The sequence below is a fragment of the Nerophis lumbriciformis genome, linkage group LG08 (genome assembly GCF_033978685.3).
Source record: "Nerophis lumbriciformis linkage group LG08, RoL_Nlum_v2.1, whole genome shotgun sequence".
Lineage (NCBI taxonomy): Eukaryota > Metazoa > Chordata > Actinopteri > Syngnathiformes > Syngnathidae > Nerophis > Nerophis lumbriciformis.
The window spans coordinates 4,756,837-4,773,792 of NC_084555.2; the positions used below are offsets into that span (position 1 = coordinate 4,756,837).

At 39.4% G+C, this 16,956-nt stretch overlaps 1 protein-coding gene across 3 annotated transcripts in view; it reads left to right on the forward strand.

The window, feature by feature from the left end:
• stxbp6 (syntaxin binding protein 6 (amisyn)) overlaps nt 1-16,956 on the forward strand; it is a 229,945-nt gene that overhangs the window by 33,866 nt on the left and 179,123 nt on the right. For all 3 annotated transcript variants that reach the window (XM_061968170.2, XM_072913630.1, XM_061968169.2), the window contains exon 2: nt 7,479-7,676. In XM_061968170.2, coding sequence (XP_061824154.1) covers nt 7,523-7,676 — 154 coding nt within the window. In that variant the 5' untranslated portion in view covers nt 7,479-7,522. The remainder of the gene's footprint in view (nt 1-7,478; nt 7,677-16,956) is intronic.

A 16,956-nucleotide genomic window follows, 5' to 3' on the forward strand; every position in this document is an offset into this window, starting at 1 on the left:
ACAATCATTGCTACTTTAACTGTAACTTAACTTAACTTGATTTGCTTGATTGGTTGTTTGTTTGACCTTGCAAATCTATATTTTATGTTGTGACTTGTTCTACTTTTCATTTTGTGTTTGTATTACCATACCATACCATACCATACCAACTTTATTTATAAAGCCCTTTAAAAACAAGCACAGTTGAAAAACAAAGGGCTGTACACCACAAAGAAATAGAGGCAAAGGACAGACTAAAAAATAACATTTAAAACAGAAATAAAAATACACAATTAAAAAGCAAATATAAATTACCCTAAGAACAGTTTGTTAGATAAAAACAGTTTAAAAGTTAAAAACAGTTCAAAAAGTTAAAAGCTAAAAACAGTTCAAAGTCTCATGCTGGGTTAAAAGCCAGTGAATAAAAATGGGTTTTAAGAAGGGTCTTGAAAATAGCCAAAGAAGGGGCCTGTCTCACATGGAGAGGGAGATCGTTCCAGAGTTTGGGACCCGCAACAGAGAAAGCTCTGTCCCCTCTGAGCTTGCGCTTTGTTTTGGGTACCTCCAGGATCAGCTGATCAGCTGACCTGAGGGACCGGGTGGGGGCATACAGATGGAGCAGCTCAGAGAGGTAAGGTGGGGCAAGACCACGTAAGGATTTAAAAACGAGTAAGATAATCTTAAAATGGACTCTAAAAGACACAGGCAGCCAGTGGAGGGAGGCTAAAACAGGAGTAATGTGCTCTCTTTTTCTTGTGTTAGTTAAAAGTCGGGCAGCTGCATTTTGGACCAGCTGCAGACGTGAGAGGGAGGACTGACTAATTCCAAAATATAAAGAGTTACAGTAATCCAGCCGAGATGTAGTAAAGGCATGGATTACTGTCTCTAACTGTTGCCTCGAAAGAAGGTTTTTAACCTTGGCCAGCTGACGTAAATAAAAAAAGCTGGCTTTCACCACTGTGCCAATCTGACGGTCCAATTTAAAATCACAGTCAATACGAAAGCCCAGGTTGGTGACCATGGGCTTAACGTGCAAAGCCAAAGGGCCAAAGTCAACAGGGGGGAGCTCACAGGTACCACTAGGTCCAAACACTATTACTTCTGTCTTCTTTTCATTAAAATTTAAGACGTTTAGGGCCATCCAGGCCTTGATATCCTCAAGACAGGCAAGTAATGGCTGTATTGAAGAGGCATGATTTCTCTTTAATGGAAAATACATTTGTGTGTCATCGGCATAACAATGAAAATAAATATCATGCTTTCTTAGGATTGAGCCCAGGGGAAGTAAATAAATAGAAAAGAGAAGTGGTCCCAAAACCGAGCCTTGTGGGACCCCACATGTCAAGGGAGCAACGGAGGATTCAGATCCAGCAACATTCACAGAGAAGGTCCTGTTAGTCAAATAGGACTTCAGCCAACTCAAAGCAGTACCACAGATGCCCACTTGATGCTGCAGGCGTCTAATTAAAATATTATGGTCCACCGTATCAAATGCTGCTGTTAGATCCAGTAAAACTAAAATTACATGATCACCTAAATCTGTTGCTCGAAGGATGTCATTAAAAACCCTTAATAAAGCTGACTCGGTACTATGGAGGGGTTTAAACCCAGACTGAAAGACTTCTAAAATATCACAGTCCTCTAAAAAAGTGTTTAACTGGGTAAAAACAATCTTCTCCAAAATCTTTGAGAGGAAAGACAGCTTAGAAATAGGTCTAAAATGGGCTAAAACTGAACTGTCCAGACCAGGTTTCTTTAAAAGCGGTTGAACCACGGCGTGTTTAAAACTGGTAGGAACTACTCCAGAAAACAGACTGCTATTTAAAATATTAAGAACAGGCTGCCCTATGCAAGAGTGTATTAAAGTTCTGTTGCTGAAAAAAAACACTTTTTAGCCTTTTTCTTGAAGTAAATATATATGGGTCGAAATTGACCCGTAACACCATAGATGTTACTATAGTTAAAATTATTAAAATGAAAAAATAAATTAAACAAATTCATTTAAGAGATGTGTTCTAATACCCCTCAGTTATAGTCAGGTAACACAACAACCTTTTATTTTTTTATACAATTCTCTTGAGGTTCATTTTACCATTTTTTAAAATTGAAATCGAGGGGTATTCTGACAAAAAAAAGGCCCGCTGGCCCACACCAAAAATATTAAAACCAATATTTTGATGGATAAGGAAGCCTAACAAGATAACCAAGAGATGAGAAACAAATTGGATGACAGATAATTGTTTTTAGTGTATTTTACAGCTGATTTAAGACATGGGTCAAAACCGAGCCGTTAACATAAGAGATGGTAACAGAAAGCTAACACAAGAGGAAGGTTAAAAAATGGTGCCTATCATTCACAATCAATATGAAAGACAGGACGACGGATGTAATTTTTTTTAATGCTTTCTAACTCTAAACGCAAATAAAAGCCTGCTTACAGCAGAACCAATGGGAAGTCCTCTATTCTATCCATAAAACCCAATAAATAAAAAAACATCCAAAAAGTGCCAACAACACTCCATTTACATGTTGTGCCTTGAATATTAACCAAGAACTAGTGAAATTGTTATTATAAGCACTAACACAGTCAAACTATTGATAGCAGCACCGTGATAACAAGGTTGTGTGCCTATGTTTACATCCAATGATAAGCTGCTTTCTCACTTCCCTGCTCGTGTTAGTTTATTGTAGATTATTAATCATACCTGTCACCTGGATAGTAGAAGGACGAGGATGTAATCCGACATGTTGGGCCACTTTGACAGCCATTTTAGACCTAAAAATGGCGAACGACACGAAAAGACGCTTAGTACCATGCCTCTTTTCTTCGCGAGAATTATGAGTAATTTATCATCCAAACGGGACTATAACTACATCCTATCAGTCGCCATCCTAATGACAGCAGACATTGTACAGTAAGTGATGTTGTATGTGTTGTAAGATATGTTTTTTAAATCTTTTTATTTTTTTATTAAATCAACATAGAAAAAACACACGATACACTTTCAACTAGTGCATCAACCCAAAAAAAACCCTCCCTCCCACATTCACACTCATACACACCCTCTCACACAAAAGGGGATGTTTCTTTCTGCTACCAACATTCTGGTTCCCACAACATGGACAACACTTCTGCAAGGGACACAGTCCCTGAAGCACACTTGATTGTTTGTGCTGCTGGTCCACTAACATTTTCATTTAATTACTTTTTTTTTTTTTTAATGTAATTATTTTTATATTGTTTTACTTTCTTTTTTATCCAAGAAAATATTTATTTATCTTATCTAAAAAAAAAAAAGGACCTTATCTTCACCAGACCAGGTTGTAAATGAAATTAGCTTCGTTTAAAGTTTATTTTTAAAACCAGGTCCAGTCCAGATAATGTCCAAGTCGGGCTCAGCAACACACACCTTAATTCATGTACACTGAAAAAAAAAAAAAAAAAATTAAAATAAAAAATAGAAACATTTTGGAACACAACAGATTGCATATAATCTATAAACAAAATTACATTTTCAAAACAAACACAAAAAAAATATATGTACAGTTCAGATTATGTTCAGGTCACTAAAAATTAGGGAATACAACAACAGATAGCATATAATCTATAAAAAATTTTTGGCATCATTATCATTTTCAACCATGTAACTTTCTAAAGTTAAAAAATACTGAATAAATGTTTTAAAGAAAGTAATACTAAGTGAATATCTGTTTTTGGCCTTAAAAATAAACCTTTTACCGAGTACTATAATTAAATTGATTAAATCATGATTGTCATTGAACTCTCCCAAAATAACAGAAACCACATCAAGCTTCATAAACAAACCAATCCTTAAACACATTTTTTCAACTTCCACCCAAAAAGAAGACACAATATGACAATACCAAAACAAATGCAGGGTGGATTCAGACTCCTGACAACAAAATCGGCAGTCATCCGACTCTGTCGTATTCCATAATTTTAACATTTTCCCTGTGGGTAAGAAGTTATAAATAATTTTAATTTGAAAATAACGATTTTGCACATCAATAGTAGTTTTATAGATTAGTTTGAATATGGCATCCCACGGCAACGGGCAGTCAAAAAAGTCGTCCCATTTTCCAAATGTGTTGTATGGGGCAGCCTTCAAAGATTTCTTTATTAAATAAAACTTATATATTTTTCTATTTATTTTAGTTCCTTTTTGCCAACTCGAATTTCTTATTAGAGGTTTACAAACTAATAATTTAGTAGTTCCATAATTAATTATTTGTTTCCATCTTTTCCCAATGACTCCAGTTAGTTGATTAAATGAGAAGCTTGAACAAGCATCACCATACATAGTTCTAAATTCACCGTACTTCATAATCTTACCATTCTCATTGATAATATCATTGACAAAAAATGATTCCTCTTTCAAACATATTTTTCCAAAAAAAAAGGCTTTCCATCTATTACAATATTAGAGTTCATCCATATTATCTGCTGCAAAATATCGTCTCTTTTTTTCTGGCACGTAAAATTGAAAACACCACCATGAGTGGATTGTTTCCTTTATGAACCCCGCCATGTTTCCCAGCAGTTTTAGTATGTTTGTTGGCTCTCATGAAGTCTGCAGTAAGTGGAAATCAGTGATGTAGCAGGAAAAAAAAAGAACACCGTTTTTTAAATTAATGCGCCGTGTATGCTTAAAATGATCACAATACGTAAATACTAAATGTTGTTATATATATATGCCTGTTAATACATAACATATATACTTATATCATGTATATAAAACCTTAATGGAGCTGGTTAGATGTTTTTTTAAGGGCTTTATAGGCAGAATAAAGCGACTCCCATAGGCTCCATTGTTAGCGAACTTCTGATCACATTAATTTAATATTTGGACTGCATTAAAAAAAGAAAAACATGTGTTCTTGTCTTACATAATGATTGTGAATAATTGGCAAAATTCCCCCAAAAAGTGCAGTTCCCCTTTAAGGTCTGTTTTTTATTTGTGTACTGAAACAATAGTGTAGCTGTTGGACCCACTTTCTCTCACCACACAGTAGTTACAAATAGTTACGGATGACAAATTGACTTCTTAGCAGTATGGGCGGCTGGTGTGGTTTGTGCTGCTTGAGTGGTTGTGTGTGTCTCCAGTGTGCGACTGATCCAATCCACAATTCTCGTGGGAGCATTTGGACCTAATTAACCCACTTCTTCTGTCCACAGGCATCCACTTTGAGTCAGCAAACTTGACAATTCTGCACTCTGACATTTAAAGTGTTTCCATTCAAATCCAATCAAACAATGTCACTCGTCGACTTTTTGTAGGCGGGAAATGTATTGATTTTATCGATGAATTACCAGAGTTTTTCTGTTCCAGACGATTAAAAAAAAAAAAAACGACAGAAAACTTTTCACACACACAAGTGCTAACGCGAACGAGAGCGAGACGTTTGTTCCAACAAAAAAAAAGGTTTCAATAGTTTGGCTTTGCGGCAACAGACGTGGAGCAAATGACTGCACGCTGCAAAGTTTGTTAGAAAATGGCAGCAGCACAACAAACGTATTCCAGATTCTGAAACCGAAGCATTCATTCGAGTGAGGGGAATGCAACTCTTTACAAGGCGAACAAGACCGTAACGACAAACAAACTAGGGCTAAAAAGCAGCTTACTGTGGTGGAATAATTTACACATCAATCAATCAATGTTTATTTATATAGCCCTAAATCACAAGTGTCTCAAAGGGCTGCACAAGCCACAACGACATCCTCGGTATATCCCACATAAGGGCAAGGAAAAACTCACCCCAGTGGGACGTCGATGTGAATGACTATGAGAAACCTTGGAGAGGACCGCATATGTGGGTAACCCCCCCCTCTAGGGAGACCGAATGCAATGGATGTCGAGTGGGTCTAACATAATATTGTGAGAGTCCAGTCCATAGTGGATCCAGCATAACAGTAAGAGTCCAGTCCACAGTGGGGTCAGCAGGAAACCATCCCGAGCGGAGACGGGTCAGCAGCGCAGAGATGTTCCCAACCGATATACAGGCGAGCGGTCCACCCCGGGTCCCGACCCCGGACAGCCAGCACCCCATCCATGGCCACCGGATCTGTGTGTCTCCCCTTCCACAAGGGATAGGGGGGAGCAGAGGAGAACAGAAAAGAAACGGCAGATCAACTGGTCTAAGAAAAGGGGGGCTATTCAAAGGCTAGAGTATACAAATGAGTTTTGAGATGGGACTTAAATGTTTCTACTGAGGTAGCATCTCTAACTGTTACCGGGTGTGATAATACCATTTTATGATGAGAAAGAAGCACAATAGAGAACGATCACGAAAGCAGTTGCTCTGCACACCACCAAGATGTGTGAGTGAAAAAGCATGCATTTATCCATTTACTAGAGTCCTCTCAATGTTTTACTTAATTAATGTATATATATATGTGATTCGAGCGCTTATTGCCTGCCAGCGTTTAGTGGCACAATACTGTTGTTATTTGAATATCCTTAATGGTATCTTTTATGATTAGTTTAATGTAAAATACAAATGATAATTTCATACAAGACATAAGAAGTAGTCCTTCTTTCCATCAGTTTGGGGGTCCTTGGCCCGGAAAGTGTTGACAAACCCTGATACAGTCTGGTGTGCCGTGGGATATGATCTAATTTCACCTATTTGGGTTAAAAATATTTTTTGCAAACCAGTAATTATGGTCTGCAAATGATGTGTTGTTGTTGAGTGTCGGTGCTGTCTAGAGCTCGGCATAGTAACCGTGTAATACTCTTCCATATCAGTGGGTGGCAGCCGGTAGCTAATTGCTTTATAGATGCAGCGGGAGGCAGCGTGAAGGCAAAAAGGTGTCTAATGCTTTAACCAAAAATAAACAAAAGGTGAGTGCCCCTAAGAAAAGGCATTGAAGCTTAGGGAAGGCTACGCAGAAGAAAACTAAAACTGAACTGGCTACAAAATAAACAAAAACAAAATGCTGGACGACAGCAAAAACTTACTGTGGAGCAAAGACGGCGTCCACAATGTATGTCCACAATGAACATGACATGACATTCAACGATTTCCCCACAAAGAAGGATAAAAACAACTGAAATATTCTTGATTGCTAAAACAAAGTAGATGCAGGAAATATCGCTCAAAGGAAGACATGAAACTGCTACAGGAAAATACCAAAAAAAGACAAAAAGCCACCAAAATAGGAGTGCAAGACAAGAACTAAAACACTACACACAGGAAAACAGCAAAAAACTAAAAATAAGTCACGGCGTGATGTGACAGGTCGTGACAGTACACCTACTTTGAGACAAGAGCTATAGATGTATGCTTGGTTATGGATTAAAGTCATATCCAACGACTTTTTACTGTCAACTGAGTTTTGTTTTTTAATGATTTCTGCTGGTGGTGTGCCTCCAAATTTTTTCAACGCCAAAAATGTGCCTTGGCTCAAAAAAGGTTGAAAAACACTGCTCTAGACATCATCATTCATCCTCTGCCGTCTTCTCTCTCTGCCCACTCAGTTGAGCGCACTCTTGGAACCAGCTGGTCCCGCCCGTTGTCCGGGATGAGTGCCAAAGCAGCCATCCACAAGGAGGTCTTCGTACCCCACGGTGAGAAGATGCTGGCGGCCGTGCAGGTAAAGCGCAAGACCAAGAAGAAGATCCCATTTCTGGCGACTGGCGGCCAGGGGGACTACTTGACCTTCATCTGCCTCTCAGGTGACTGCCTCGAGTCACAAATTTCCAAACGTCAGCCTTAATTCCCACTCTGATGTCCCCGATGACGAGTGTGTTTTCTCTGCCGCGCTAAATCAATTAACGGCTGAGCTGTAGGTCAACCCTGATTAGATTTACTCCGAAATTGAATGATTGTTACGCTACAGACGAGGGTTTAATTTCGGTTTCATTGCCTGCTAATTGAATTAGCCATGCGTGGCGCGGTAAAAACAGAGCTTGCCAATTTGCGCCGGAAAGCGGCGGATCAATCAAATGGAAATCCGGGTGCAGGAGATCGCATCGCAATGTTCAAAGGTTTGGAATTAATCACGACTTGTTGGACTTTAGTGTTCATTAAGGCTAAGAAGGACGTAGAGTTGAGTTAACATAAATCAGTTTCAATCAAGAACACTAATCCTTCTCTATCAACTTGTCTTTGTAATGCCACAGAATGAGCCCAACTCTTCAAAATCACTTGTTTTAGTGCAGAGATGTTGGGCGGCCAATTTTTTTTTTGGCCTCTGGCATATCTGTAATGGTTATTAATTAGGAATGCACCGTTTTTTTTCCAAACAACATTATTGGCAGAAATAGAGTGCCTCAAAATCAATAGAGGGCCCCAAAATAAAATTTGCCTTAGGGCCCCATGGAGGCTCGCACTGGTTATGCCTGTTGTCACAGTATCCTCATCACATCTCCTGAAGCAGATGACCTCACGATAGGAACGCTCTGTCTGCTTAATGGACACTACATAACCTAATAGCTGCGTTGACATGTGATGATAACCAGTGCTAAAACACATTGCCAAATGGACATTGACTGTGTCTCTACTTTGCATCCAGAAAGGGCACCTTCTTGAATTTTGTAAATAAACTGTCTTTTGAGTGAGTGTTGAGGAGCTGAGTCCAAAGCCAACCTGTAGGTTGTGGTAAATGTTTTCATATTATGAATGGTCAATGCCTCAGGCTACTTGCTTAGATAAGTACAAAAAATAATTAATATATATATATAATATATATATATATATATATATATATATATATATATATATATATATATATATATATATATATATGTATGTATATATGTATGTATATATGTATGTATATATGTATGTATATATGTATGTATATATGTATATATATATATATGTATATATATATATGTATATATGTATGTATATATATATATGTATATGTGTATGTATATATATATATATATATATGTATGTATGTATATGTGTATTACAGTCATGGTCAAAAGTTTACATACACTTGTAAAGAACATAATGTCATGGCTGTCTTGAGTTTCCAATAATTTCTACAACTCTTATTTTTTTGTGACAGAGTGATTAGAGCACATACTTCTTTGCCCCAAAAAACATTCATGAAGTTTGGTTCTTTTATGAATTTATTATGGGTCTACTGAGAATGTGACCAAATCTGCTCGGTCAAAAGTATACATACAGCAACATACATGATCAATTTTGGTGATGTAGAAAAGTTACAATCAAATGAGCTTCATGGCATGGCCTCTTAACTTCATGTGAGTGATTATGATTGACGACACCTGTTGACTTCTCTGAGCCCATTTAAATAGGGCTCACGTGATGCAGTCGTTAGACTCGGTTACAAACGCGACAATGGGAAAGTCAAAGGAACTCAGCACAGATCTGAAAAAACAAATCATTGACTTGAACAAGTCAGGAAAGTCACTTGGAGCCATTTCAAAACAGCTTAAGGTCCCAAGAGCAACTGTGCAGACAGTTGTTTGTAAGTATAAAGTGCATGGCACAGTTTTGTCACTGCCACAATCAGGAAGAAAACACAAGCTATCACCTGCTGTTGTTTGTATGTTTTATTGGCCTCCATGGCAAAGAGATGAATTGTTTCCTACATTAGCACGTGTGTGCATATTTGCATAAGGCCCCTTCTCTATTTTTAGCCTGAGCCGCGTTTAGTATAACGATCAAAGCGTTTTTTTCACATTGTCCTGAAGATCCGTCCATGAATACATGTACTGTAGGAGCAATGTAACACTTAGTGTATGCACAGTCATTCAACTATTAAGGTCATTGCGTGCACGAAAAGCAACAATCCAGTCTGTGTGCATGAGTGATGCATGGCTGGTGTGTGACTCTGTGACTGCCCATATGCACTGTACAGTACAGTATGTAAGGCTGGGGGCGGGGGGAGATTGGGTTGGGACTTTCAGTAGCACAAACTTGAGGGCCCTGGGCCATACAGTGGTCGAGTTATGTAATGTATGGTCTGTCACAGCTGAACAGTGAGAGGAGACAGACACAAGCATAAATGTGGTGCCAGGATAAAACACTATAAAACATCATTGACGCTGTACTTCAACATGCATTCATAGCTTTCTACGACAATATCCCAATTTGGTATGTACTGTAAACAGTTGATCTCTCTTTTTACAGCTCAGTACTTCAAATTAAAACCAGTTTGCTAGATTTTAATGTGCATGCGTTAACCCATTCATCAAATTCACTCATTTGACCAGAATGACAACAAATGTCAGCTTACCACAACAACGACCAAGTAACGCCACAGTTTTCTTTTATGAAGATAAAAATCTAAAAGTAAAAACCGCACTCCTGACTAATATAGACGTACACCTATCATTACAGTAGCAAGACACCTTTGCAGGAAACAATAAAGGTATTGTTTTTAATAAGTGTTTTTAAGTAGTTTATAAAAAAATAGCAGAGTGCTCCTGTCATGGAAAGGGTCTTTGACTATCACAAAGTATGACTTTTTGACTATACGGTATTATCCATTTGATGAGATCAAACACGGAAGTCTTACATTACATGTACAAAATAAATGTAAATACTTAAGCTACAAGTTCTGTCCCGAGATCCTTAACTTTATGAAAATATCACCCCATAACCGTTGTGTTGAATCTAGAGTTTTATATCTTGATATTATTTTTGTATTTGATCATATTTTTAAAACATTTTTATTCAATCAATCAATCATTCCATCAACGTTTATTGATATAGCCCTTAATCACATATGCTTTAAAGGGTTGCACAAACCCCAACGACATCAGGGCACGAAAAAACTCAACCCAATGGGACAACGAGAAACCTTGGAATATAACAGACTGTCGTAAGGACCTCTTAGAGGTTAATAAGACTCTACACAAGAGTAGAGTACCTTGACAGCCTATCTGTTCAAAACTTTACTGGGATTATCCAAGGTTTTCGGCATCAAAATAACACAAATACCTTTCATCATCGTTTTGTATTGCTCATCTCGTCTTGTTGGCTCGTCATTCAGGAAGCTGTGTTTTGAAGTGGTACTGTACTTGTTTTGATGACGGTTTTGGCGTCAAATGGAGGTACTCTTTAAAAACAAGGCACATCAAACATGTTTTCATTGGTTATTCAGCTATATTCTGTACTTTCACGGGGAATCTGATTGTATGTTAAAAAGTCAAAATTATTATAGAGTGGACATACATTGTATTCATCTGACAGTTAGCCTATGACTCTGGGTTGGTTGCAAGCAATGGAATACTTAAAAAAAAAAACAACCTCCAGTCCGAATGCAGCTGAGATAGGCTCCAGCACCCCCCACGACAAGCGGTAGAAAATGGATGGATGGATGGATAGTTTGGAGAGCTGGGATTCTTATTAAAGAATCATAAAGGGATTCCGGAGAACTATTCTTAACGTTTCTTATGTTAGGCTCAACTTTGACTTCTTATTTCAGCATAAAACAACACTATTGCCATAAAGTCTAATACCCTCTTTGGCATCTCACCAAATAAGGTGCAAAATTAAAACCTAGAGTCTAGCTAGTTTGTTCTGCGACAATATTTCTGTAAGTTTCTCACAGAATTGTTTTACCGCCCCTAACAACAACATCACAGGAGTTTTGCTGGAGAGAAGCCAGCGAGCTCAACACGGCCCAAGTCAGTGAGCGAGCATTCTCTTTGATCATTGGGCTCCATGCGGTGCCTTTATGGCTGGACCTCGGGGCAGAATGTTTGGCAGCAGAGATGAGAGAGCCCAAGATAAGACCCAGTGAACGTTTCACCGGCCTCACAGACCTTTGCATGATTCTCACAGGATCTCTTACTGGTCCTAGAGGACATCATTCCTACTTCTTCAGCCTCAGGAATTCAGTTTGCATCCTTGTTGTGGACTCCCCCAGTCTGTCACAACACAGGCCTCTGTGTGTTTATGCTGGATGATGCTGTGTGGATGTCAGTGTGGGCATCCATGTAGGAGTATTCTTAGGAGAATATTACAGCACACAGGGCTATGTAGGCATATTGTAAGACGGTTTGTTTGCAAGTTTGATTGCCTGTGTAGATTGTCTCATACACGTCCACATGTGTGTGTTGGATCAAGGTCACATATTACAGTGACTATAATTGAATATAATTTGTGGCTTTGGGTTGTGCTCAAAATCCTTTGGAGGACATGAAGTAGAAGAGTTACACTAAAAAGTATTTTCATGACTGCCTCTCTCTCTGGATAACTTGAACATTTGTCGCTAGAATTGTCCACCCATCTAAAAATATGTTGATTTGCAATCTAAGAATCGAATTCATTAGTTGAGCCTGGTGATTAATAAAATATTGCACTCACACCTCCAGCCACCTCCTGCATTTCCATATGCCACACTATTTTCATCATTGGCTCGCTGCTCTATGGCTATTGATTATCCCACGAGATGAATGGGCGAGCATATTGCGTAACTCACCGGTGAATTAGTCTCTATGCCTTGTTTATTCGCTCTATCAAGACCTTAGTCTGACTTTCTTGCTTTCCATGTATTAGCTAAAGCTTTTCTGTGTCCTTTTCCATGAATTGATTAACGTGGACCTGGATTTAAACAAGTTGAAAAACTTATTCGGGTGTTACCATTTAGTGGTCAATTGTACGGAATATGTACTGTACTGTGCAATCTACTAATAAAAGTCTCAATCAATCAATCAAAACTCTTGCCAATGTTAGCTCAACCTTCCCAACTGGAGGGAAACACATAAAACAGACCATGGTAAATACATATTTATAAGACATGTATTTATTTGTCTTTGGGCTTTTGGAATAACAGTGTTCTGAAATGTGTGTTTTGATTGATTGTATCTTGCCAGTGCATTTGATAATGCGAGAAAGGCTGCTTATTTCACTTTTAAATGATCATGCACAGGAGCATACATTGTACACTGTGCTAAATCTTACCTGCCTCTGCATAAAAGGCTTAGTTTGCTGTTTCTCATATCCTTGTTTGATCTTCCTTGATTGAAGTAAGAATTAAGAAACTAGTCGAAACTTACATTATCCTTAAAGTAACACCTAGGCCACTCTCACTCTACACAGAACACATGCAGGTCATACATTGGGAAAACCTGACAAAGAGAAGAAAGTTAACTAAAATAACTTAAGGGATGCAGTCTTCAGCCCAAGTATTCTTCTGCTGCGTCACATACAACAAATGTTCTCTTTTGTACAATAATGGAAGTGGGTCGTAACCTACACAACCTCGTAACACAGTATACCTGTACTGTATGCTAGCATCGCTGGGAAGCACTTCCCCGTTCCCATCCTGCCCTAGTAATGAGGTAGTTGTTTAGTTTAGTGCTTAACTGTTTGTGAGTTTATTTGTTGCTCCAAGTTGCCACTTCTATGTCATCCCCCATTTGATAAAACTTGTTCTGTGTGTGTACTAGAGATGCGCGGATAGGCAATTATTTCATCCGCAACCGCGTCAGAAAGTCGTCAACCATCCGCCATCCACCCGATGTAACGTTTGATCAGGACTGCACCCGCCCGCCATCCGCCCGTTGTTGTATATCTAATATTAATAAAAAAATAAAAAAAAGGGTGAAAACTATGCGAATTGCACCTTGTGCAGACAAGATTTTTCGATCGGACACGGAGGAATTAGCGATGTAAAAGACCACGTTGGGACAAAAAAACACAAGTCTAATGCCGTTGCTAGCGATACAAGTGGAAAACATTCAACGTTTTTCGTCGCCCAAACAGATTCTTTGGATGTGATAAGTGCTGAAGTTTTATTTACGGAGGCAATAATTGAGCATGGACTTCCAATCGCACTGGCTGATCACATGGGACAGTTAATAATGTAATGCAACCTTTAAAAATCATTACGCGGTGATCGCGATCCCAAAAATAAACTTTTCTTGCATGATAATGTCCAGAAAAATTCGCTTTATATTACTATAGAGTCCTTTTAACGAATGAGTTTGATGGTTTATCACAAACCTTAAATTAAAGAAGTCCTTTGTTCTCCTGCACCATGCATGCGCAATCCTGTCGGCTGTATTTCACAGCACGACATACTGTTAAAAGTGTTTATACTATTTATACTTTCAATTAACAAATTGAAGTCTTGTGAAAGGTTGACAGGATAACTGGCATTAACTGTCAAAATAATTTCAAACTATTGAAGTTAGCTTACAGAATAAACATGTCAATCAACCCATATGATTTTTGCTGTAATATTTTTGTTTTGAAAAGTCACTGTGACTGATAGAAAAGTGATGGTTTTAGCAACATTTTAACCTGTCTGAATGCTAATAATCATTTTGCGTCGGGGGGCGAAGCCCTGAACCCTCCACCAGGACTTTGTCCTGGACCTACCGGGGCCTGCGGCCCTTGGACCCCTGTTACGAGCCCCCGGCCACGGGGGTGGCGGGCAGGTAAGCTGCTTACCTGCTGCGCGTGACGCCGGCCGCGGCTAAAGCGGACGAGGCGGGGTGTCGGTGCGGTGGGCGCGGTAGTGACCCTGGACGTGCGTCGGACCCTTCTCGCGGATCGCCTCAGCTACGGCTCCCGGTGGGGCCCTCTCGGGGGAAGGGGCCTCGGTCCCGGACCCCGGCGAGGCGTCCCTTCTCCGCTCCGTAAAAGCGTCCATCTCTTTTCTTTTTTTTTCTTCTGTTGTGGCATATGCTGCAGGTGCCTGCTCGTTTTTCGTATGTGGGTAACAACATTTAACTATGTATATATATTTCCCAATTGGTTTAACTGCCACCCGCAAAAAAAAAAAAAAAAAAAAAAAAAATCTAATTAATCCGCCCGACCCGACCCGCGAGCGGATAAAATCTTATTTTTTTAAATTTCATCCGCCCGATCCGCGGATAATCCGCGGACTCCGCGGTTGTGTCCGCAAACCGCGCATCTCTAGTGTGTACCATTCAATGGTGTGCCTTTGGTGTTATGTGTTTTACAATGTTTTTGACTGGTGTTCTCTGTCGTGGCCCCCCTGCCATTTCCCTTCTCATGTAGAGCTTCTACAGTAGTAAGTCACTGTTTCCAATTGCTGATGCAATAAAGAGCGTTTCCTTCCAAGCAAGCTGTGGTGCCTCTGACCAGTTTCATGTTGGCTCAAGATCACCAAGTAATGTCAATACACAGCCTCAAGAGTTTTAAACTTTCTCCTCGTGTTGATAACCAGCCTGATCACATATTTTTGTGAGGCAGTATTCCACGAGGGGTTGTTACAAGTCAGCAGACAGCGCTGCGTTGGTCATTCTAGCATAAACAGCAAGCTGATCCCACAATTTGGGTTGTGGCCACAACTGTGGGTAAGCCACTCCATTCTTTCCGCTCCCAAGTTTTGGAGGAAGCCTCTGGTAAATACTGCTCAGTCTTGGATTATGGAGTTTCCACTTTCCGGACATTGCTGATATGAAACTGTCTTCAAAAACCCATCCATACATCCATTTTCTTCCGCTTATTCGGGGTCGGGTCGTGGGTGCACAAGCCTAATGTCCACACGAATATGGAGAGTTTAAAAAAACGCATATTTGGGGTTAAAACGATCTCTATCCACACGAGTGTAGTTTCAAAACGGTCTATGTCTACACACAAATGCATACACCTGCTGTCATGCACATTTTGTCCATTCAGAAGCCTGGAAAAAGCATTCACAGCTGACTTGGTGGTATTATACCTCTGTTATTATATTTTTTATTAATATTTATTAAACCAGTCTGCAGTTACACAGAGCCCTGGGAACATTAGGAATCTTTTTTTTAGTGTAGAAAGCGCGCATGCACACCTGTGCTGCTGAAACCCAACACTCATGGAATTATAACATGTTTATTCAGCAACATGGTGTTATATTACATGTGCAGTGAAGTGTACATTATTTCTAAAATCAACACGCACTAAAGAGCCAAGGAAACCTTTTTGCATGTTTAAGTGCCCAAAATGCAACTCTTGTGGAATTGTAACGCATTTTTAATGATCAACATAGAGATGCATGTGCAATGAAGTGTAGATTGTTTTTAACATTAACAAGGAGGAAGGGTGCATCATGGTTTTTTTAGTTGCTCGGGCGTGTTTTATGTGCGGTCGCTCCCGCTCCATCTACACAAATGGAACCAATACTTGTAAGTTAACTTCATGATCTGTCGTTCAACAAGTCTTGCTTGTCAAAGTTGTCCCATCAGGCGGAGGTCCGACAGCAATCGTATCCAAAACAGCTGACTGTCATTCTTGCTGGCAGGACTGTCGCTAAGCCCATTTTGATGCGTCTTTTTTGTCACTGTAGAGTGAAAATAGAAGCATGTTTACTTTCAAACGTACAGTAAGTCCTCTTAAAGTGTGTTTAAAAGCAGTGTTGTTGAGCTTTGGAAATGACAGCGCACAACCGTGACGTCATCAGAGGAGTGCAAGTCTCCGTTTCTGTCATGCACACGCATATGCTGAGTGGAGAGTTTTGGAACTCTACACTTTGGCCAGCGTTTGCAAAAGTCTGCGTTTTTAAGGACAAAAGTATGTGTTCGCGTGTGGACAAGAGGCCTAAACAGCGATAATTATGCACTTATTAAAGGGGAACATTATCACAATTTCAGAATGGTTAAAACCATTAAAAATCAGTTTCCAGTGGCTTATTATATTTTTCGAAGTTTTTTTCAAAATTTTACCCATCATGTAATATCTCTAAAAAAAGCTTCAAAGTGGCTGATTTTAACCATCGTTATAAACACCCGTCCATTTTCCTGTGACGTCACATAGTGATGCCAACACAAACAAACATGGCGGAAAGAACAGCAAGATATAGCGACATTAGCTCGGATTCAGACTCGGATTTCAGCGGCTTAAGCGATTCAACAGATTACGAATGTATTGAAACGGATGGTTGTAGTGTAGAGGCAGGTAGCGAACACGAAATTGAAGAAGAAACTGAAGCTATTGAGCCATATCGATTTGAACCGTATGCAAGCGAAACCGACGAAAACGACACGACAGCCAGCGACACGGGAGAAAGCGAGGACG